This window comes from Lissotriton vulgaris, chromosome 9 (assembly GCF_964263255.1).
Source record: "Lissotriton vulgaris chromosome 9, aLisVul1.2, whole genome shotgun sequence".
NCBI lineage: Eukaryota > Metazoa > Chordata > Amphibia > Caudata > Salamandridae > Lissotriton > Lissotriton vulgaris.
Genome location: NC_141697.1, coordinates 77,991,351 through 78,013,421, shown reverse-complemented (window position 1 = coordinate 78,013,421; position 22,071 = coordinate 77,991,351). Strand labels below are relative to the sequence as shown.

The window sequence follows — 22,071 nt, the reverse complement described above, 5'->3', positions numbered from 1 at the left end:
TGGTGCGGGACACGTGGGCGGCACACTGCTGGGCCGACTTCGCTTGGATGAGCCAGTCGTCCAGATAGGGTTAGACGTGTATGTTTCGTCTCCTTAGATGTGTCGCCACGGTCGCCAGGCACTTGGTGAACACCCTGGGTGCTGTGGTGACACCGAACGGCAAAACCCTGAACTGGTAGTGCTGGTTTTGGATGGTGAACCTGAGATATTTCCTGTGTGAAGGATGTAGTGGAATGTGAAAGTACGCATCCTTCAAATCCAAAGTTGCGAGAGTCCCCTTGCTGGGGCAGTGGGAGCACTTGTTGCAATGTTAGCATATGGAAGTGTTCTGACAGGATGTAGAAGTTGAGGGGCCTGAGATCTAAGATGGGCCTGAGGGACCCGTCTTTCTTTGGAATGAGGAAGTACAGGGAGTAAACTCCTGTGCCCCACTCCTGCACCGGCACGAGCTCTATTGCCCCTTTTTGCAGCATGACGTCGACCTCCTGCTGCAATAAGTGCAAGTGCTCGTCCGACATAGGACGGTGCCTTGGGGGCATGTTTGGCGGAGTGGACGTCAACTCCAGACAATAACCAAATTGGATGAGCTGTGTGACCCACCTGTCCGTGGTGATGGACCTCCACACGGGCAGGAACTGCTGGAGTCTCCCCCCGACCGGTGTTTTGTGGTCGGGGGGCAGTGACAAGGCGTCACTGCTTGCTGGCGGTAGAGGACCTGGAGCTGTTGTTGCCACGTCCTCTGCCTTTGGCGTTGTTGCCGCGATATCCACCACGACTCTTGTTGGCATAAGTAGTTGTGGTGTTGCCCTTGTAGAATTGTGCATTTTGCGCAAGCTGACCCCTTGAGGAGCCTTTGTTATTGGAGCGACGAAAAGACCCACCCCGAAACTGCTGGGACTGCAAGGCACCCATGGGTTTGCGGTGTCAGTGTCTTTTTTCATTTTCTCTAGGGTGGTGTCAACCTCCGGGCCAAACAGGTGATCAGGGTTGACTGTTTGGTTTAAGATAGTGGTCTGGATGTCAGGCTTGAAACCAGAGATCCTAAGCCAAGCATGTCTCCGAAGCATAACACTGGTGTTAATGGCTCGCGCAGCGGTGTCTGCCGCGTCCAGCGCGCACTTAATGGAAGCGTTGGAGATTAGTTTCCCTTCCTGGATTAGCATCTCAGCCCCTTCTTTGTACTGATCAGGGAGGTGTTGTAAAAGGGTCTCTAGAGTGTCATAGTGAGCCCTGTCATAACGCGCCAAAAGCGCCTGCGTGTTTGAGATGCGCCATATGTTGGCCGCCTGTGCTGCCACCCTCTTCCCTGAAGCCTCAAAGATCTTGGACTCTTTGTCTGGGGGAGGAGATTCACCCGTAGTTTGTGAATTAGCCCTTTTCCGGGCATTGGAGACGACTAGGGAGTCCAGAGGCAACTGTCCCTTGATGTAAGTTGGATCAGTGGGCGCAGCCTTGCATTTCTTGTCAATCCGTGGGTTGATGACTAGCTCTGGTGGGTTCTTTGAAGACCTCAGCAGCATGCTTCAAGACCCCCTTAAGCATTGGCAGTGTTTTGACAGTTTTTTCAGCAACAGAAAAGGTGTCAAATAGGAAATCCACATCCACAGGGTCAGCATGTAGCTGGACACCGTGATTGTCAGCGGCCCGTTCAATGAGGGCATTGAAGGCAGCAGAGTCCTCAGTAGGGGAAGTTTTCGCAGAGAAGAGTTGAGGGTCCTGACCAGATGGGGGATCCCCTGGGTCACCACCTGCTGACCAGGGCTCCTGCGTGTCTTCTGGGTCAGTGTAGACCGGGTAGGTGTATTCATCCTCCTCCTCCGCTTCAGATGCCTCAACATCAGAGCAAGTGGGTGATGCCACAGGAACAAGCGGTGAGAGGGGCTCCACCAAGGCTGGAGCGCCAGCAGAGTCCATCTTCTTTTTGAGAGGGATTTTGTAAGACTCCAAGGAAGGTTCTGGGGCGAGTTTCCTCTTCAGAAGGGAAAGCTTGCCTGTTTCGGCGTCGATTAAATGCTCCTGACGCCCTTCCATTGAAGGTAGTGGAGGTCGCGGGCCGTGGACCACTAACGCCGCCTTCGGCGTGGAAGAGACCTTATCTGGCACGCCAGCCCCCAGCTTCGGAGCGAAAGCCTTCGGCGTCGTTTTAGGCGGCAAGGTAAATAGGATCGGCGTCGAGGACTTAGCCGTCTTCTCCAGAGTCTTGGCGGGCGGAGGGTCTGTAGAGCCGGCCGCCGCCGCCGTCCCGAATACGCTGTAGTGACTCGGTGACCTTCTTAGTGAAAGCGGCTGATGGACGCGCCGGGTCCACAGAGTCCTTCGAGGTAAGTCTTGGAGTCGAGTCCTTCGAGGCGACCTTCTGAGTAGCACCTTTGGCCTTGTCGCGTGGAGGCGGGGCAGAGAGGGCCTGCTGGTCATCGGACCGTTTCTTCGGCTCGTCGAGGGACTTTCTGGTGTCTCAGACAGCCTTCCTGTGCTCGACCCGAGCCTTTCCGGCGTCGACCGTCTTCGGCGCCGATGCGCCAGCGTCGACCACTTTCACCTTAGTCTTTGGCGCGGCAGCCTTAGGCTCGGCAACCGTGACTAGGCCTCTCGGCTCGACGGCCATCTTAGGATTCTTCGGCGCCGAGGCCTCCGAAGTCTTCGCTCCGACCAGTGCGATGCGCACTTTCGGTTTCGATACCTGCACCTGCGCAGCATCCGGCGTGGAGACCGTAGCTTGCACTTTCGGTTTCGTTTTCACCGATGGCGACTAGCCAACAATGTTCGTGGCCGGGCCCGAAGGCGGGGCGGAGGAACTCAAATCGAGGTCTTGGGTAAGGCCCGAAGGCGATCCCTCGACCTGGGCCTTATGAGTCGGCACGGCCCCAAAGTCAGTCGGAGGGAGCTCTTCACCCGAGCTATCCTCCACGGCCCCGAGGGCTCAGTCGTCGTCACCTACCTCCTCGACGACTTCTTCGCTTTCGAAAACCTCGGCATCCGCGTCGTAGTTCTCCTCGACGTCCGACGCGTGGTTAGATTCCGAGACGTCCATGATTTCTTCCTCCTCGAACTCCTCAACATCGAGAATGTCCCTCGGCGCCGGCGCCGATTGCTGGGCCTCCAGGCGCGCAGCTGGACTGAGCTTGAGTGTCTTTTTGGACCTAAACCTCGAACAGGCCATGCACTTGGCCTCATCGTGGTCCGGCGACAGACACTTGTTGCACACCGGGTGGACATCGATGTGCGGGTACTTGGAGTTGTAGACCGGACATCGTTTGAATGGACTTCGGTCCATGATGGATGGTCGATGAGTCTGTAGCGTCGACAATGCCTTCCGCGCCGAAAGCACGCGGAAGGTCAGAACCCGGCTCGGAGCCGAAGTCGGGGTAGCTAAGCCGAACGCAAGACAATACCGACGTAAACTAAAGACCTCTTGGCCTCGAGGAAAGTTTTTCTATTGATTCCGACAAGAGGGAACCAAACACATCCGAACCCAATGGTGGAAAAAAACAATCTGGGGATGGAGTCGATGCCCATGCGCACTGTAGTCCAGGGGAGGAGCCACCTATCTTGTGATACTTTAAAGACTCCTCCAGGACAACAATGTGCAATCATCCGGACCCAACACTAGGCGGCGATCTATGCACAGATATGAATTCAGCAGCCCACATGCCTCGAACCTTGTGTGTTTTGCTGCACTTAGTAGTAACTCCAGCTAGTTCTGACACCTATAGATGATTTGGGTGACTTCTTCACCCACTTGAAAACCAAGCAACTCTCGATGGAGATGCCTCATTTCAGCCAAAGCCACAGTCTACAAACTTGGCATAGCAAACGTACAAGAAAAGTAATGCAAATGCTACTTACCAGTATGCATCTGTTCTTGGCATGTAGGGCTGCTGACATTCATATCTGTGCATAGATCGCCACCTAGTGTTGGGTCCGGATGATTGCACATTGTTGTCCTGGAAGAGTCTTCGAAGTATCACGAGATAGGTGGCTCCTCCCCTGGACTACAGTGCGCATGGGCATCGCCTCCATCCCCAGATTGTTTTTAGCCATTGGCAGAGATGGAGTGAAGAATGTGAGTGATGACCATGCTATGAGCATATGTATATATATGAATGAATACTGCAGCTGCTACAGGCGCCGGGGAGGAGGGTGGGCGATATGAATGTCAGCAGCCCTACATGCCAAGAACAGATGCATACTGGTAAGTAGCATTTGCAGTTCGAGGCATGTGGGCTGCTGAATTCATATCTGTGCATAGAATACATAGCAGTCCCTCCATTAACGGCGGCCGCCCGTGCCAGCTGCAGCAGTCTGAAAAAGTGTTTTTAGAACAGCCTGACCAACAGCTGCCTGTTGTTTGGAATGCACGTCTACACAGTAGTGTTTAGTGAAAGTATGTGTGGTAGACCATGTGGCTGCTCTACAGATATCTTCTAAGGGAATGTTACCTAGGAAAGCCATAGAGGCCCCCAACTTCCTGGTGGAGTGGGCCCTCGGTGGGATAGTGAGAGTGCGCTTAGCTTTAGCGTAGCAGATTTGAATGCACTTCACTATCCACCTAGCAATCCCTGCTTTAGAGATAGCGTTTCCCTTGTGGTGAGTGGCAAAAGCAACAAAAAGCTGCTTGGTTTTGCGAAAATCTTTTGTCCTGTCTACATAATACATCAAGGGTGTGGAGCATGCGCTCCGCCAGTGTATCTGGGTTTTGGAAAAACACCGGCAATTCAATTGTCTGGTTTAAGTGGAATTGGGATACCACTTTGGGTAGGAATTTAGGGTTAGTGCGTAGCACCACCCTGTTAGCATGTACCTGGAAGAAAGGTTCTTGGATGGTGAGCGCCTGCAGCTCGCTAACCCTCCGTAGCCTAGTAATAGCTACTAAGAACGCAACCTTCCAAGTCAGAAACTGAAGCTCACAAGAGTGCAGTGGCTCAAAGGGAGGACCCATCAGCCTCGTAAGAACCACATTGAGGTTCCATTCTGGAGCTGGTGGGGTCCTTGGTGGAATGACCCTTTTGAGTCCTTCCAGAAAGGCCTTGATAGCAGGGACCCTGAAGAGTGACAGGTGTTGTCTATTCTGGAGGTATGCTGCAATAGCAGACAGGTGAATGCGGATGGAAGAGTACGCCAGATTGCATTGGTACAGGTGGAAGAGATAGCAAATGATGTTTTGAATGGAAGCATCTAGCGGGTCGATATTGTGGTTAGCACAGTAGATGACAAACCTCTTCCATTTAGCCGCATAACAAGCTCTGGTAGTGGGCTTCCTTGCCTCCCGAATGATGTTCATGCAATCGGGAGGAAGATTGAGGTAGCCAAACTCTAGGACTTCAGGAGCCAGATCGCCAGGTTGAGCTGTTGCGGATTTGGGTGCTGAATGTCGCCATGGCTCTGCGTCAGAAGGCTGGGAGTGAGATGAAGCCTTTGATGCGGTACCACGGACAGTTCCAGAAACGTGGTGTACCATGGTTGGCGAGCCCACGTTGGAGCAACTAGGATGAGAGTCATCGAGTGCTGCCTGAGCTTGCGTGCCACCAGCGGTATCAGAGGTGCTGGGGGAAAAGCGTACGCAAATCTGCCTGACCAGTTCATCCACATCGCATTGCCCTGTGATTGGGGGTGTGGGAATCTGGCGGCGAAGCTTTGGCATTTTGCGTTCTCCTTTGTGGCGAACAGGTCTATCTCTGGATGACCCCACCTTTGGAAGTACGGTTGGAGTACTGATGGATGTATCTCCCACTCGTGCATCTGATGGCTGTGCCTGCTGAGCAGATCCGCCATTTGATTGTCCTTGCCCGGGAGATGCTCTGCCATGAGGAAGATGTTCCTCTGAATGGCCCACTTCCACATGCTCTGAGCCAGATGAGACAGCTGTGGAGAGTGTGTGCCTCCCTGCTTCTGGATGTAGTACATGGCCATCATGTTGTCCGTCCGGATCAACACGACTTTGTTGCACAGATGTACTTTGAACGCCTTCAAGGCCATGAAGATTGCCATCAGTTCCAACACATTGATGTGCATCTTCCTTTGCTGTAGTGTCCATAGTCCCTGCACAGTGTAATGGAGTACATGCGCTCCCCATCCCTGGAGAGAGGCGTCCGTCGTCAGGATAATCTGTGGGACAGGCTCTTGGAATGGTCGGCCCTTGCAAAGGTTGTGTGGATCCCACCAATGCAGAGAGTTGTATGCCCGACCGCTCACCAACACTAGGTCTGTCAGTTGCCCATGAGCCTGAGTCCACTGACGTGCAAGGCACTCCTGAAGCGGACGCATATGTAGTCTCGCGTGCGGGACAATGGAGATGCAGGAGGCCATCATGCCTATCAACTGCATGAACACCTTCGCTGGAAGAGAGTGTTGGGGTCTGAATCGTTGGATCAGCGCCTGGATACTGGCGATTCTCACTGAATTTGGCTGCGCGGTGGCTGCCAGAGTGTTGATTGTCGCGCCCAGGTACTGTCGCACGTGGGCGGGCTGGAGATGGGACTTTGGGTAGTTCAGAGAGAATCCCAGATCGTGCAGGAGATGAATGGTGCGTGACACGTGGTCGACGCACTGCTGTTCTGTCCTTGCTTGAATGAGCCAGTCGTCCAGGTAGGGAAAGACGTGGACGTGCTGGCGACGGAGATGCGCCGCCACAGTCGCTAGGCACTTGGTAAACACTCTCGGTGCCGTGGTGACCCCGAACGGCAGAACCTTGAACTGGTAATGCTGGTCTAAGATCGTGAATCTGAGGTACTTCCTGTGGGAAGGATGCAGGGGGATATGAAAATAGGCATCTTTCAGATCCAGCGTAGCCAAGAAGTCCCCCTGTTGAAGCAGGGGAAGCACCTGCTGCAACGTGAGCATATGGAAGTGCTCCGAGAGGATGTACCAGTTCAGGGGCCTTAGGTCCAGGATCGGCCTGAGGGATCCGTCCTTCTTGGGAATCAGAAAATACAGGGAGTAAACCCCTGTTCCCCGCTCTTGCAATGGAACGAGCTCTATCGCCCCTTTTTGCAGCATGACTAGAACTTCTTGCTGCAACAAGGTCAAATGCTCGCCTGACATAGGACGGCTCCTTGGGGGTATGTCCGGTGGAATGGACGTAAGCTCTAGACAGTACCCGTACTGGATAATAGACCTCACCCACCTGTCCGTGGTGATGGACTTCCACGCCGGCAGGAACTGCTGGAGTCTCCCCCCGACCGGTGTTGCATGGCCGGGGGGCAGTGACAAGACGTCACTGTTTGTTGGTGGTGGTGGACCTGGAGCTATTGTTGCCACGTCCCCTGCCCTTGACATTATTGCCTCTGTAACCACCTCTATTTTTGTTGTTATACGAGGCTTGGGTGTTATTCTTGTAATATTGTGTGGACTGGGATGCTTGTCCCCTTGAGGTGCCTCTGGAGTTTGAGCGGCGAAAGGAACCACTCCGAAACTGCTGACTTTGTAAAGCCCCCATGGACTTGGCAGTTTCCGTATCTTTTTTCATTTTTTCCAGTGTGGCATCCACCTCAGGGCCAAACAGATGGTCAGGATTCACTGTCTGATTCAGTATAGTGGTTTGGATGTCGGGTTTGAACCCCGAAATTCTAAGCCAGGCATGGCGTCGAAGCAGCACACTAGTATTGATAGCCCTGGAGGCTGTGTCTGCCACATCCAACGCACATTTGATGGATGCATTCGTAATGAGTTTACCCTCCTGAATCAGCATCTCCCCCGCCTCCTTGTATTGGTCAGGCAAGTGTTGCAGTATGGCCTCTAATGTGTCATAATGGGCCCTATCATAACGTGCAAGCAAGGCTTGGGTGTTAGATATTCTCCAGATATTAGCTGCCTGTGCAGCAATCCGTTTGCCTGAGGCCTCAAAGATCTTGGACTCTTTGTCTGGGGGAGGAGCGTCACCAGTAGTTTGAGAGTTCGCCCTCTTCCGAGCGTTGGAAACGACCAGGGAGTCCAATGGCAAGTGTCCCTTGATATATGTAGGATCCGTGGGCGCTGCCTCATATTTCCTGTCGATGCGAGGGTTGACCACACGCCCTCGGGTGGGCTCCTTGAAAACCTCTGTTGCATGTTTAAGCACCCCCTTCAGCATCGGTAGCGTTTTGACTGACTTTTCGGCTACCGAGAAGGTGTCGAATAAGAAGTCCACATCCACGGGGTCCGAGTGCAGCTCGACGTCGTGGTTAGCAGCAGCTCTCTCTATCAGAGCATTGAAGGCCGTCGAATCCTCAGTCGGGGACGTCTTGGCCGCAAAAAGTTGAGCGTCCTGACCCGCCTGCGGGTCGTCCGGGTCGCCTCCGGCGGACCACGGAACGTGCTCCTCCTCCGAATCCGAGTACGCCGGATAGTCGTACTCGGCATCCTCCTCGTCCGCACCGGCGGAATGAGTCGGCGAGTACCCCAGGGTTTGTGGGGACACAGGTTCCACCAAAGCCGAAGAGCCCTCGGAGTCCCTTTTGTTTTTGAGAGGGATCTTAAAATGTTCCAATGCCGGCTCCGTCGTGATCTTCCTTTTGAGGAGCGACAGTTTTCCGGTGTTGGCGTCGATGGTTACCTCACGACGTTCCTCTTCAGCAAGCGGTTGGAGTCGAAGCTTCGACACCCATGTAGGAGAGTAGGGTCTGCAATCCTATGATCACCCAGATTTTTTGCTTTTGTTTCACTGGTTTACGACTTTCTCTGGCTGTGGGCCTGCCAATCAGACCCACAGCCTGGCTGTTCTCTTTCTAAATTACCTCATGTACCCTAGGTGCATCTACCAATTGGTACTGGGCCACCTTATCAGACCCTGTAACTCAGGGCATAGGTGTACCCAGGGCTGCCAGGGGCTGCAGCACGTATTGTGCCACCCCTGGCTGGCCTCCTAAATTTGACACAACTGGCTGCATGACAGCTGGGGCAAAGTCGTGTAATCACCCTTTGCTGTAGGTGTAGTATACCTATACCTAACCCTAAAATGGACACACAGATTCCTATCAGTCACTCCTATGGCAGGCCTTGACAATCCTGAAGGCAGAGTGCTTGGAATCGTGTGAGATGGTGCTCTGGCATGAGCTGAGCCTGTCTGCAGCTTGCGGAATCAAGTCCTAATAGCTGTTCCATGATATCGCATACCATATACTCTTAAGTGCATTATAATCCTCGCGGTTAAATGCTATCTTTGGTATTGCTTTATCAAAACATGTCGAGTAAGGTGTCATACGAATTGGAATACTAACCCCTCGCCAATTCTGGCGACGGGGTTAGCATTCCACCCTTCTAGAGGGACACGACATGTATGTAACTGTGAACCCCGGTTAAAGTTAACTGAAGCCTCAGCTCCACAAAATGGATGCTGCCACCACAGACACGAGTCTGACCCCCTGCAGCTGGGAGTCCTTCCAGCGAGGGGAGCCTGGACAAAGGGTTTCCTGTCAGGGGCGGTGCTAGCACCGTCCCAGACATGGTTTTGTGTATCCTGGGTAGGCAGGGCTTTACAGGAAGGTGACTGCTGAGTGGCACCCCGGTGCTCACTACGCATAGGCCGGTCTGAACCAGTTCCAGGGGCACACCAGCCCCTGGCCTGGGGAAGTCCGGCATGGCTGAGGGGTGTAACCACCCCCCACCTAGTCCCACCCATAGGCAGGACCTAGTCACCGGGCCAGCCCCCTTTTTTAGTATAAAGATAGGAGCGGGCCCCCTGTTAAAATTAGATCATCTTTGGAATCAAGATACCACTTTCTTCGAAAGGACTTCACGATTTCTTCTTCAAGATTCTCCCTTGTGGCTAAGGAGTAGTCACCCTGCATCCGCAGGCACCATCCTAAAGAACACTGCGGTCTGCTGCAAGTCCTTCATCACGAATCCGACGACCCAGCTCGACGAGACCCGGCTTCCCTGGCACCTCTGACCTCTACTCACCTCTACAGCCAAGCTGAGAACCGTGAGTGCGACGAGACCTCAAGGGACCGACGATCGCCAAGACTGCACGACATCTTTATTGCAAGCCCACCGAGTCTTCCACTGGTGAGTGCTTTGGGGTCCGAGAAGCCCCAACCCTGCGCAGCTCCAGCACCCAAGATCAGCCTCCCTGCATCTCCACGATCGGCGTGGGGCCCTTCTGCTGTTTGCTGTGCACCGCGTTGTTTGGCTACTAGCCGGCTGGCTTGTGGCCTTCTGAACGACGCCCGACGACAACTCTTCTGCTGGTCTGGTTGCTCCAGGCTGGCCCTTGCTTCCTTGTTCAAGAGAGGCACCCCGGACCCTCCTGGTCCACTCCAGACGCCATTTTAGGTCCACCGCGTGGGCTTGAATTTGCCAAGGCTTTGTTGCCCAATCCTGGGTCCAGCGACGCCGACAGCTTCTATCTTCGTGGGACAGCTCGATCCTCCATCCTGGTCGCCGACAACGCCTCCTGGTCCGTGAGATCTTCGAGTCAAGCGTCACCCACTCACCTTGTCGAGGTGGCTACCATCCGGTGCCCTCCTGGTGCCCACTGACTACTGGCTAAGTAGTCTCGAACTTGGTCCCCTCTGCTTTCAGGTGTCATCTATCTTCGAGATCCAGGCTTGGATCCAACTGAACTTTCTTCACTGGTCACCGGCCAGCATCTTTTCTTCCGGCTCCTGGTCCGTCTACGAGGATTCCCGACGTCTTTTCAGACCTATGCAGCTGCAGCCCCTGGGCTAGGTAACTTCGGCATTTCGGTGCCCCAGCATAGCCTCACTATCCAAGGGTCAGAATCTACCTTCGTTTTCTCCCTACCAGGTCGGGTTCGCCCGAGAACACTAACCTTCTATTTCCTAGCTACCATAGACTTTTGTCCCGCATCTCGCGTGAGAGTGCACACACTGCACCCGAGTCCCCTAGGCCTCCTAGACGTAATCTAACGATTCCCTAGTCAAGTCCTAGCGATTCCAAAAGCTATTAGTACTGTACTTACCTGCTAGGAATTTCGCATTCCACTTTCAGAGTATATGGTTTTCCGTGCCCCTCGGGCATTTGTATATACTGTGCGAACTTAAGTATTTTTGTAAGAGTTTTGGTTTGTGCTTAGTACCCTGTCCTCATAAAGAGTACAGGGCTGTTGTGATCTTTAAATAAATAACTGTTTATTTTCATAACACTTGTGTGGTGTCCTTTCACTTGGTATTCAAGGGGTATATGTGTGGTAAACAGCTGGCTTAACACGCCCTCTCGAGTCTTTAGCCTTAGACTGCTCGTATCCACGCTACTAGGATAGCTGGTCTATAAGGTTGACTTACAACCAATCATCAATAAGGGTTGCTGGACTGATACATAGTGTTCACTAGAATAGTGAGCACTGCATATCAGGCCACCTTCTCACATTGGTGGCAGCGGTTGGGATTTGAGCTTGCTGTTGTTTTACCACACGTATCCTAAGAATATCTTGTTGAAAGATCACATAAGTACTGTTAGGTACATATAACTAAAGCTTAGAATACTCTGAGTTCTACTGAACCAGCTGTTGTAGCTCCTCAAGGCTTAGCACACCTTGGCTGCAACTCTTAGCAAGGGATCAGTAGGTAAACACATAGTGTAGGTAGGTGCATCACTTACACCACACTAGAAACAGTATGTCGGACAAAGGAGGAAACACTGAGGTTCCCCTTGTGTCAGTTGACCCTCCACAGGTCATCCCTTCAAGATATACTGCGCTTAGCTTCCACGAGTTACGACAAGTGTGTACCTCTAGGAAGATTAAGCAGGGGTCTAACCCCACAACTGCCTTTCTGATTGGTCTCTTAGAGACTCATGATGCAAGGAGGGCTGGTAACCCAGACCCTTCTACTTCAGATGGCAACATGCCCCCCTTACAGGGTCCCTTTGATGCCCAGGACCATCCTCTTCAGGAAGCAGATGATGCTGATGATGAGGATGATGATTTGGTATCAGGGGATGAGGCAGAAAAGGAACAGGTAGAAGTCAGCAGACTAACCAGGTCCAACTTAAGCAGACATGAGATGGGCACTAGGGGACCCTTGGGGCCACTCTCAGGTCAGCTTAACATTGGGGATGGACGAGATAGATCTCTATCAAGAGGCTCTATCAGATCCCTTCATACCAATGGCTCTCAACGTTCCTCTCAAAGGGGAATGACATCTCCCCAGAGGAGAATGTATGAAGCTAAGGAAAAGGCAGCCAATCTGAGGATTGAAAGGGAAGAACTTGCCCTGGCCAAAGAGAGGCTTGCCTTTGCTAGAGAGCAACAATTGAGTGGGACAGTCCCCACTGGTGGCAGCATTGTACCTAGCAATAGGGAAAGGAGTTTTGATACAAAACACCTTGGTAAGATAGTGCCCCCCTTTAAACAAGGGGATGACATCCACAAATGGATTACTGCTTTGGAGAGGGCCTGCACTGTGCAAGGTGTTCCCCCAAGTCAGTGGGCAGCTATCTTGTGGCTCTCCTTTGAGGGTAAAGGAAGAGACAAGCTCCTCACCACAAGGGTGGAGGATGCTAATGATTACCAAGTCTTGAAAAATGCACTGGTTGATGGGTTTGGCCTAACCACTGAGCAGTACAGGGTGCTGTTCAGGGATACCCAGAAAACTCAGTCTCAAGATTGGGCTGACTTTGTAGATTGTGCCACTAAGGCTTTTGAGGGCTGGTTGCTGGGCAGTAAGGTTACTGATTATAAAGGATTGTACAATTTGATGATGAGAGAGCAAATTTTAAACAATTGTCAGAACCAGTTGTTGCATCAGCATCTTGTTGACTCAGATCTGACCTCTCCCCAAGAATTGGGAAAGAAGGCAGACAGATGGGTTAGAACAAGAGTTAAACAGAACCAGGGCCAGAATCAAGGTGGTCAGAAGAAAGCAGACCAGAAGGGTAAGGATTCAAAAGGGGAACAAAATGACCAGAAGTCTTCGACAGGTCCCCAACAACCCAAAGAGGGTGGGGGTCAGGCTCCCCAAAAGAAGAAAGAAGGCCAATCTAAAAGGTGGTGCCAATACTGCAAAAGTAAAACTCACTGGTTTAGTGAGTGCACCAAGAAAGGAGGAGGGCAGACTCCTGCCACTGCAGCCCCTAAGGCACCTGTGCCCCCTAGTACAGCCAGCAGTGGTAGTGCACCTCCCAAGGGTTTAGTAGGGTTAACCCTGGGTTCTGAGGGGAGTGACAACTTAGTTGGCACCCTCACTCAGGCTGTCCTTGTCAGTACAGGGGATATGGATATGTCCCCTGACATAAGTCCCAATACTTTGGGCAAATACAGACAGACACCTTTTATTAATGGAAAAATGGCTCAGGCCTATAGGGACACTTGTGCCAGTGTCACAATGGTGACACCTAGCTTTGTGGACCCTGGACAGATCATGCCAGGTACAGAATTCCTGGTGACCAATGCAAGCAATGTCACTACCAATCATAGTATGGCAATTGTAGCTTTCTCCTGGGGAGGGGTAACTGGCCAAAAGAAGGTTGTAGTTAGTTCAGACCTCCCAGTGGATTGTTTGTTGGGCAATGATTTGGAGTCATCACAATGGTCAGAAGTGGAGCAGAGGACTCATCTGGAAATGTTAGGTTTGCCAGCACATGTGTTTGCTGTGACTAGGTCACAGGCCAGAAGATGCCCCACTGAACAGGTGCTGGATCCTGGAACAATGGACCAGACACCTTCCAAGAAAAAGAGCAGTAGGGTTAAGGCTGTGCCTTCCCCCTTGCCCCAGGTTGTGGATCAAGTCTCAGAGGAGGCTGACCTGCAGGAATTGAGGGAAACTGAGCCTAGAGAGTTTGAACTTGATCAAGTTGAATTCTTGGGTTCAGGGGGACCCTCAAGGGAAGACCTGGGGAAGGACCAGTTAGACTGCCCTTCTCTTGAACCCCTCAGACAGCAGGCTGCTGCTGAGGCTGCTGGGAACGCCACAGGTACCCACAAGGTATACTGGGAAGATGGACTCCTGTACACTGAGTCAAGAGACCCCAAGCCTGGCATGACCAGGAGGCTGGTTGTACCCTTGTCTCAGAGAGGTTTCCTACTTACCTTGGCCCATGAGATTCCCTTAGCAGGTCACTTAGGCCAGACAAAGACTTGGGACAGGCTTGTCTCACACTTTCACTGGCCTCACATGAATGAGGATACCAAGGAGTTTTGTCGCTCCTGTGTCACTTGCCAAGCCAGTGGTAAGTCAGGTGGCACAACAAAGGCCCCCCTTATACCAATGCCTGTGGTGGGGGTGCCCTTTGAAAGAGTGGGGATTGACATTGTTGGTCCAATGGAACCCCAGACAGCATCAGGGCACAAGTTTATACTGGTGGTAGTGGATCATGCCACCAGGTATCCTGAAGCTATTCCACTTAGGACCACCACAGCACCTGTGGTGGCAAGGGCCCTAGTTGGAGTGTTCTCCAGAGTGGGCTTCCCTAAGGAGGTTGTCTCTGACAGAGGTGCAAACTTCATGTCAAGCTATTTAACTGCTATGTGGAAGGAGTGTGGTGTCAATTACAAATTCACTACACCCTATCATCCACAATGCAATGGGCTTGTTGAAAGGTTCAACAGGACCCTAAAAGGGATGATTCATGGACTACCTGAAACACTCAGGCGTAGATGGGATGTCCTGATGCCCTGCCTTCTGTTTGCTTACAGAGAGGTCCCACAAAAGGGGGTTGGCTACAGCCCTTTTGAACTTTTGTATGGGCATCCTGTGAGAGGCCCCTTGTGTTTGGTGAAGGAAGGATGGGAGAGACCTCTCAAAAAGCCTGCAACCAGCATAATGGACTATGTACTTGGTCTCCGCTCCAGGATGGCTGAGTATATGGAGAAGGCATCAGAAAACCTTAAGGCCAGTCAAGAACTTCAAAAAGCTTGGCATGACCAAAAGGCTGTCCTGACTGTTTATCAGCCTGGACAGAAGGTGTGGGTGCTGGAGCCAGTGGCCCCAGCAGCACTCAAAGACAAATGGTCTGGGCCCCACACAATCCTTGAGCAAAAGGGAGAGGTCACCTACCTGGTGGACCTTGGAACTCCCAGGAGTCCCCATAGGGTACTCCATGTCAACAGGCTCAAAGCATATGTCGACAGGAAGGACATGAGCTTGCTCATGGCCATAGATGAGGGACAGGAGGAAGAGAGTGACCCTCTCCCAGACCTGCTCACTCAGAATCCTGATGATGGGTCAGTAGATGGTGTTGTCTTTTGTGGCAGCCTCTCTGAACATCAGCAGAAAGACTGTAAACAGGTTCTTCAGTCTTTCAGACGTATGTTCTCTCTGACACCCAGTCAGACCAATTGGTGCACCCATGAGGTTGACACTGGTGACAGCCTGCCAGTCAAGAGTAAAATCTACAGGCAGCCTGATCATGTTAGAGACTGCATAAAAACTGAAGTGCAGAAAATGTTGGAATTGGGAGTCATTGAACCCTCAGATAGCCCTTGGGCTAGTCCAGTAGTTCTAGTGCCAAAGCCTCACACCCAAGATGGTAAGAGAGAGATGAGGTTTTGCGTAGACTACAGGGGTCTCAATGCAGTCACTAAGACTGATGCCCATCCAATACCAAGGGCAGATGAACTTATAGATAGATTGGCTTCTGCCAACTACTTAAGTACATTTGACTTAACAGCTGGGTATTGGCAAATCAGGTTAGCTGAGGATGCCAAGCCCAAGACAGCATTTTCAACCCCTGGTGGGCATTATCAATTTGTGGTAATGCCCTTTGGTCTGAAAAATGCACCTGCCACCTTCCAAAGGTTGGTGAATCAAGTCCTTACTGGGCTGGATGACTTCTGTGCAGCATATCTAGATGATATTGCTGTCTTTAGCTCCACCTGGGAGGATCACCTGGTCCACCTGAGGAAAGTGTTAGAGGCTCTGCAAGCAGCAGGCCTCACTATCAAGGCCACCAAGTGCCAGATAGGGCAGACACAGGTTGTATACCTGGGCCACCTTGTAGGTGGAGGCCAGGTTCAGCCACTGGAGAGCAAAATACAGTCAATCAGGGACTGGGCTCCTCCAACCACCCAGACTCAGGTTCGGGCTTTCTTGGGCCTGACTGGATACTACAGAAAATTTGTCAGGAACTATGGTTCCATTGTGACACCATTAAATGAACTGACAAGTAAGAAAATGCCAAAAAAGGTTCAGTGGACAGCAGGCTGTCAAAAAGCATTCGATGACCTAAAGCAGGCCATGTGCACAGCACCTATCCTTAAGAGTCCAGACTACTCCAAACCATTCATTGTCCAAACAGATGCTTCTGAGTTGGGTGTGGGAGCTGTTCTTTCTCAACTGAATTTTGATGGTCAGGATCAGCCCATTGCTTTTATAAGCAGAAGGCTGACCCCCAGAGAGAAGAATTGGTCAGCTATTGAGAGGGAGGCCTTTGCTGTGGTTTGGGCCCTGAAGAAGCTGAGGCCATACTTGTTTGGCACTCACTTCAAGATTCAGACCGACCATAAGCCCCTCTTGTGGCTAAATCAGATGAAGGGTGAAAACCCCAAACTGCTTAGGTGGTCCATTTCCCTACAGGGGATGGACTTTACAGTGGAACATAGACCTGGTACTGATCATGGCAATGCCGATGGGCTCTCCAGATATTTCCACTTAGAACAAGAAGACTCACCTGGTCAAGGTTAGCTTATTGTCCCAAAGTTTGGGGGGGGGTCATGTAGGAGAGTAGGGTCTGCAATCCTATGATCACCCAGATTTTTTGCTTTTGTTTCACTGGTTTACGACTTTCTCTGGCTGTGGGCCTGCCAATCAGACCCACAGCCTGGCTGTTCTCTTTCTAAATTACCTCATGTACCCTAGGTGCATCTACCAATTGGTACTGGGCCACCTTATCAGACCCTGTAACTCAGGGCATAGGTGTACCCAGGGCTGCCAGGGGCTGCAGCACGTATTGTGCCACCCCTGGCTGGCCTCCTAAATTTGACACAACTGGCTGCATGACAGCTGGGGCAAAGTCGTGTAATCACCCTTTGCTGTAGGTGTAGTATACCTATACCTAACCCTAAAATGGACACACAGATTCCTATCAGTCACTCCTATGGCAGGCCTTGACAATCCTGAAGGCAGAGTGCTTGGAATCGTGTGAGATGGTGCTCTGGCATGAGCTGAGCCTGTCTGCAGCTTGCGGAATCAAGTCCTAATAGCTGTTCCATGATATCGCATACCATATACTCTTAAGTGCATTATAATCCTCGCGGTTAAATGCTATCTTTGGTATTGCTTTATCAAAACATGTCGAGTAAGGTGTCATACGAATTGGAATACTAACCCCTCGCCAATTCTGGCGACGGGGTTAGCATTCCACCCTTCTAGAGGGACACGACATGTATGTAACTGTGAACCCCGGTTAAAGTTAACTGAAGCCTCAGCTCCACAAAATGGATGCTGCCACCACAGACACGAGTCTGACCCCCTGCAGCTGGGAGTCCTTCCAGCGAGGGGAGCCTGGACAAAGGGTTTCCTGTCAGGGGCGGTGCTAGCACCGTCCCAGACATGGTTTTGTGTATCCTGGGTAGGCAGGGCTTTACAGGAAGGTGACTGCTGAGTGGCACCCCGGTGCTCACTACGCATAGGCCGGTCTGAACCAGTTCCAGGGGCACACCAGCCCCTGGCCTGGGGAAGTCCGGCATGGCTGAGGGGTGTAACCACCCCCCACCTAGTCCCACCCATAGGCAGGACCTAGTCACCGGGCCAGCCCCCTTTTTTAGTATAAAGATAGGAGCGGGCCCCCTGTTAAAATTAGATCATCTTTGGAATCAAGATACCACTTTCTTCGAAAGGACTTCACGATTTCTTCTTCAAGATTCTCCCTTGTGGCTAAGGAGTAGTCACCCTGCATCCGCAGGCACCATCCTAAAGAACACTGCGGTCTGCTGCAAGTCCTTCATCACGAATCCGACGACCCAGCTCGACGAGACCCGGCTTCCCTGGCACCTCTGACCTCTACTCACCTCTACAGCCAAGCTGAGAACCGTGAGTGCGACGAGACCTCAAGGGACCGACGATCGCCAAGACTGCACGACATCTTTATTGCAAGCCCACCGAGTCTTCCACTGGTGAGTGCTTTGGGGTCCGAGAAGCCCCAACCCTGCGCAGCTCCAGCACCCAAGATCAGCCTCCCTGCATCTCCACGATCGGCGTGGGGCCCTTCTGCTGTTTGCTGTGCACCGCGTTGTTTGGCTACTAGCCGGCTGGCTTGTGGCCTTCTGAACGACGCCCGACGACAACTCTTCTGCTGGTCTGGTTGCTCCAGGCTGGCCCTTGCTTCCTTGTTCAAGAGAGGCACCCCGGACCCTCCTGGTCCACTCCAGACGCCATTTTAGGTCCACCGCGTGGGCTTGAATTTGCCAAGGCTTTGTTGCCCAATCCTGGGTCCAGCGACGCCGACAGCTTCTATCTTCGTGGGACAGCTCGATCCTCCATCCTGGTCGCCGACAACGCCTCCTGGTCCGTGAGATCTTCGAGTCAAGCGTCACCCACTCACCTTGTCGAGGTGGCTACCATCCGGTGCCCTCCTGGTGCCCACTGACTACTGGCTAAGTAGTCTCGAACTTGGTCCCCTCTGCTTTCAGGTGTCATCTATCTTCGAGATCCAGGCTTGGATCCAACTGAACTTTCTTCACTGGTCACCGGCCAGCATCTTTTCTTCCGGCTCCTGGTCCGTCTACGAGGATTCCCGACGTCTTTTCAGACCTATGCAGCTGCAGCCCCTGGGCTAGGTAACTTCGGCATTTCGGTGCCCCAGCATAGCCTCACTATCCAAGGGTCAGAATCTACCTTCGTTTTCTCCCTACCAGGTCGGGTTCGCCCGAGAACACTAACCTTCTATTTCCTAGCTACCATAGACTTTTGTCCCGCATCTCGCGTGAGAGTGCACACACTGCACCCGAGTCCCCTAGGCCTCCTAGACGTAATCTAACGATTCCCTAGTCAAGTCCTAGCGATTCCAAAAGCTATTAGTACTGTACTTACCTGCTAGGAATTTCGCATTCCACTTTCAGAGTATATGGTTTTCCGTGCCCCTCGGGCATTTGTATATACTGTGCGAACTTAAGTATTTTTGTAAGAGTTTTGGTTTGTGCTTAGTACCCTGTCCTCATAAAGAGTACAGGGCTGTTGTGATCTTTAAATAAATAACTGTTTATTTTCATAACACTTGTGTGGTGTCCTTTCACTTGGTATTCAAGGGGTATATGTGTGGTAAACAGCTGGCTTAACACGCCCTCTCGAGTCTTTAGCCTTAGACTGCTCGTATCCACGCTACTAGGATAGCTGGTCTATAAGGTTGACTTACAACCAATCATCAATAAGGGTTGCTGGACTGATACATAGTGTTCACTAGAATAGTGAGCACTGCATATCAGGCCACCTTCTCACAACCACCAAGGCCGCTTTAGGTGCCAATACCTCCTTCGAGGGTCCACTCTGTTTCGGCGCGAAGGCCTTCGGCGCCGACTTGGGAGGAAAGGTGAAACGGATAGGCGTCTGCTCCTTCGCAGGCTTAGGCGTGAGCTTTGGCGCCACAGTGTCTTTTCGAATCCGCTGCAAGGATTCCGCCACCTTCTTCGTCAAGGCCGGAGAGGGCTTGACCGGCTCGAGCGACTTTTCGGCATCGAGAGCCCGATCACCCGCATGCGCCTTCTTCGGGGCCGACGCCCCATGGCCATGCGCGTCGTCGCCCAGACGCTTCTTCGGAGCCGACTTCAGGTCCACAACCCCTTTCGGAGCCGACGCAGCCGCGTCGGACGATTTCGCCTTCGGCACCGACCCCGAGGACTTCGGGTCGGCCATCTTGGCGTGGCTCTTCGAGTCGGCCATTTTGGTTTTCTTGGAAGTTGACGCCTCCAGAACCTTCTTCACCAGCGCGACTTTCACTTTCGGTTTCGCATCCGAGGGTGCGTGACCAGTTGGTTTCACTTTCGTTTTCTTCGACGTAAGTGATGGGTCATAAATGTCCGTGACCGGGCCCGGAGGCGGGGACGTAGGACTCATAGTTAGATCTTGGGTAAGGCCCGAAGGCGATCCCTCGACCTGGGCCGTAGGAGGGGTAATAACCCCAGAGTCTGGTTGGGGATGCTCCTCCTCCGAGCTATCACCCATAGTGGCAAAAGCCTGATCGTCGTCCCCTACTTCGCCAAAGTTCTCCGCACCCTCGTCATAGGTTTCCCCCTCGGATGCGGGATTAGAGTCCGAACCTTGCACGTCGTCTTCTCCCCCGACAGATTCCTGGAAAATGTCATCTGGTGGGGGCGCCGTAGCCGATAACTTAGCCTGGAGCCTATTGGCCCGACGAATCTTTAAAGTCTTCTTGCTCCGGAACTTCGAACACGCCATGCAGGTGTCTTCGCGGTGATCCGGCGACAAGCAGGTATTGCACACAGGGTGCACGTCGAGGTGTGAATATTTAGAGTTACACACCGGGCACTTCTTAAACGGAGTTCGCTCCATAGCAAGAGTGTAGTGTAGGCCCGTCCGCGCCGAAAGCACGTGGAAGGGCAGCAAGAGATCGGAGCTGAGAGTCAGAAAGAAACCCGTACGCAACTATACCGACGCCCAGCCTAAAGACCTTTTGGTCTCGAGTAGAAGTTGAACAACTATCGGTTCCGACAGAGGGAACCGAAACACATCCAAACCCAATGGCGGAAAAAAACAATCTGGGGATGGAGGCGATGCCCATGCGCACTGTAGTCCAGGGGAGGAGCCACCTATCTCGTGATACTTCGAAGACTCTTCCAGGACAACAATGTGCAATCATCCGGACCCAACACTAGGTGGCGATCTATGCACAGATATGAATTCAGCAGCCCACATGCCTCGAACAGCACTCTTCCAAACTATGTCAATCCACTGCGATTCCCAAAGTAAAAAACAAGAGCAAGATCACAATTTCTCACAAAATAAACAAGATCAAACCAAAATTAATAACAGACATGTACCGTACTTCCAATCCCAAAACCCCTGTCCCTGCATTTCAAACACTAAATGTGCAGCCTTCAGCTTACTCTTGCATATAGGCATAAGAGTGATTAACTCCCTCAGAGAACATTCTGAATTCCATCACTGGAGACGACCTCACACCACTTCTAAATATTCGTTAACATCAACCTTCACCAAGGAACTCTCTCAGATGACTAGGAAGCAGGACACCCCTTCCCACCGTAAAAAAAAAAACTAAAACTCTAAACTACCACCCAACCACCAGCTTGCCATTTATCTGACAAAGCAGGCTTCTTTAAACCTGAAAACACACAGTCCGAATAAACACATTCAAACAGTGCCCCAAATGTGTCCTCTTACAAACTGCAGCACATAAAGTGCAAATGTTCACATACTAGGTGATGCCTTTCCTCCAGGAAAAAGATTTCCGGAAAACAGTCCAAGCCTGAGTTTTCAAACACATGAATGAAAACAAAAATTGTTCCAAGCATCACATTGAAAGCATTCAAGACTCTGTAGCACATCTCAAAGACCTGCAGCAGTTAAATCATATCACCCAATACTGAGAAAGAACCACATTCATCTTTCAAGATCCCATCATCTTCAAGACCAGCACCCTCACATACAAGGAAATGCACCCTTGTGACCGACAAGTCTAGACACTAACAGACTAGAAACTAAACTGCAAATTTGTGACCTACAGTTAAAACAAATGGACTATAATGCAAAATGAGCTAGTCAGTGACTGAATTTAGTTCAAGCAAAAGGCTCCAAGATGTAAGATTTTCAGATACGAATTACTGACTTTAAAGGACACTGTACAAGTTTGAAACAATCCTAAACTGATAATATTCCCCTATTTCATTTTGGGATGTTAATGCTGCACAACAAACACAAAGGTTAAATTAGTGGGAACATACTGCGATTACAATGAAGATTTCCACTTAAATAATATATCTGGCAAGGTTAGTAAAATAAAAAGCAAAAAAATACTTACCATAGCAACATCATCCAATATACTCTGAGGTGTACTATGAGCCATTACCTGAAAGAGAAACAACTTCTTATGCACAAATAGAAAAAAGACCATGGTACCAAATGTCATGTTACAGTAAAGGGTGAGAAGGGTAAACGGCAGCTCAGAAGCATAAGATTAGGACTAGGATTAGATAGTGGGCAATATGCCCTGAAGTCCGACAGTGCA

The 22,071-nt window shown here is 51.5% G+C and overlaps 1 protein-coding gene across 6 annotated transcripts in view; it reads right to left on the bottom strand.

The window, feature by feature from the left end:
* RBM25 (RNA binding motif protein 25) overlaps positions 1-22,071 on the bottom strand; it is a 370,502-nt gene that overhangs the window by 5,002 nt on the left and 343,429 nt on the right. For all 6 annotated transcript variants that reach the window (XM_086937079.1, XM_086937080.1, XM_086937082.1 and 3 more), the window contains one exon: positions 21,865-21,912. In XM_086937079.1, coding sequence (XP_086793205.1) covers positions 21,865-21,912 — 48 coding nt within the window. The remainder of the gene's footprint in view (positions 1-21,864; positions 21,913-22,071) is intronic.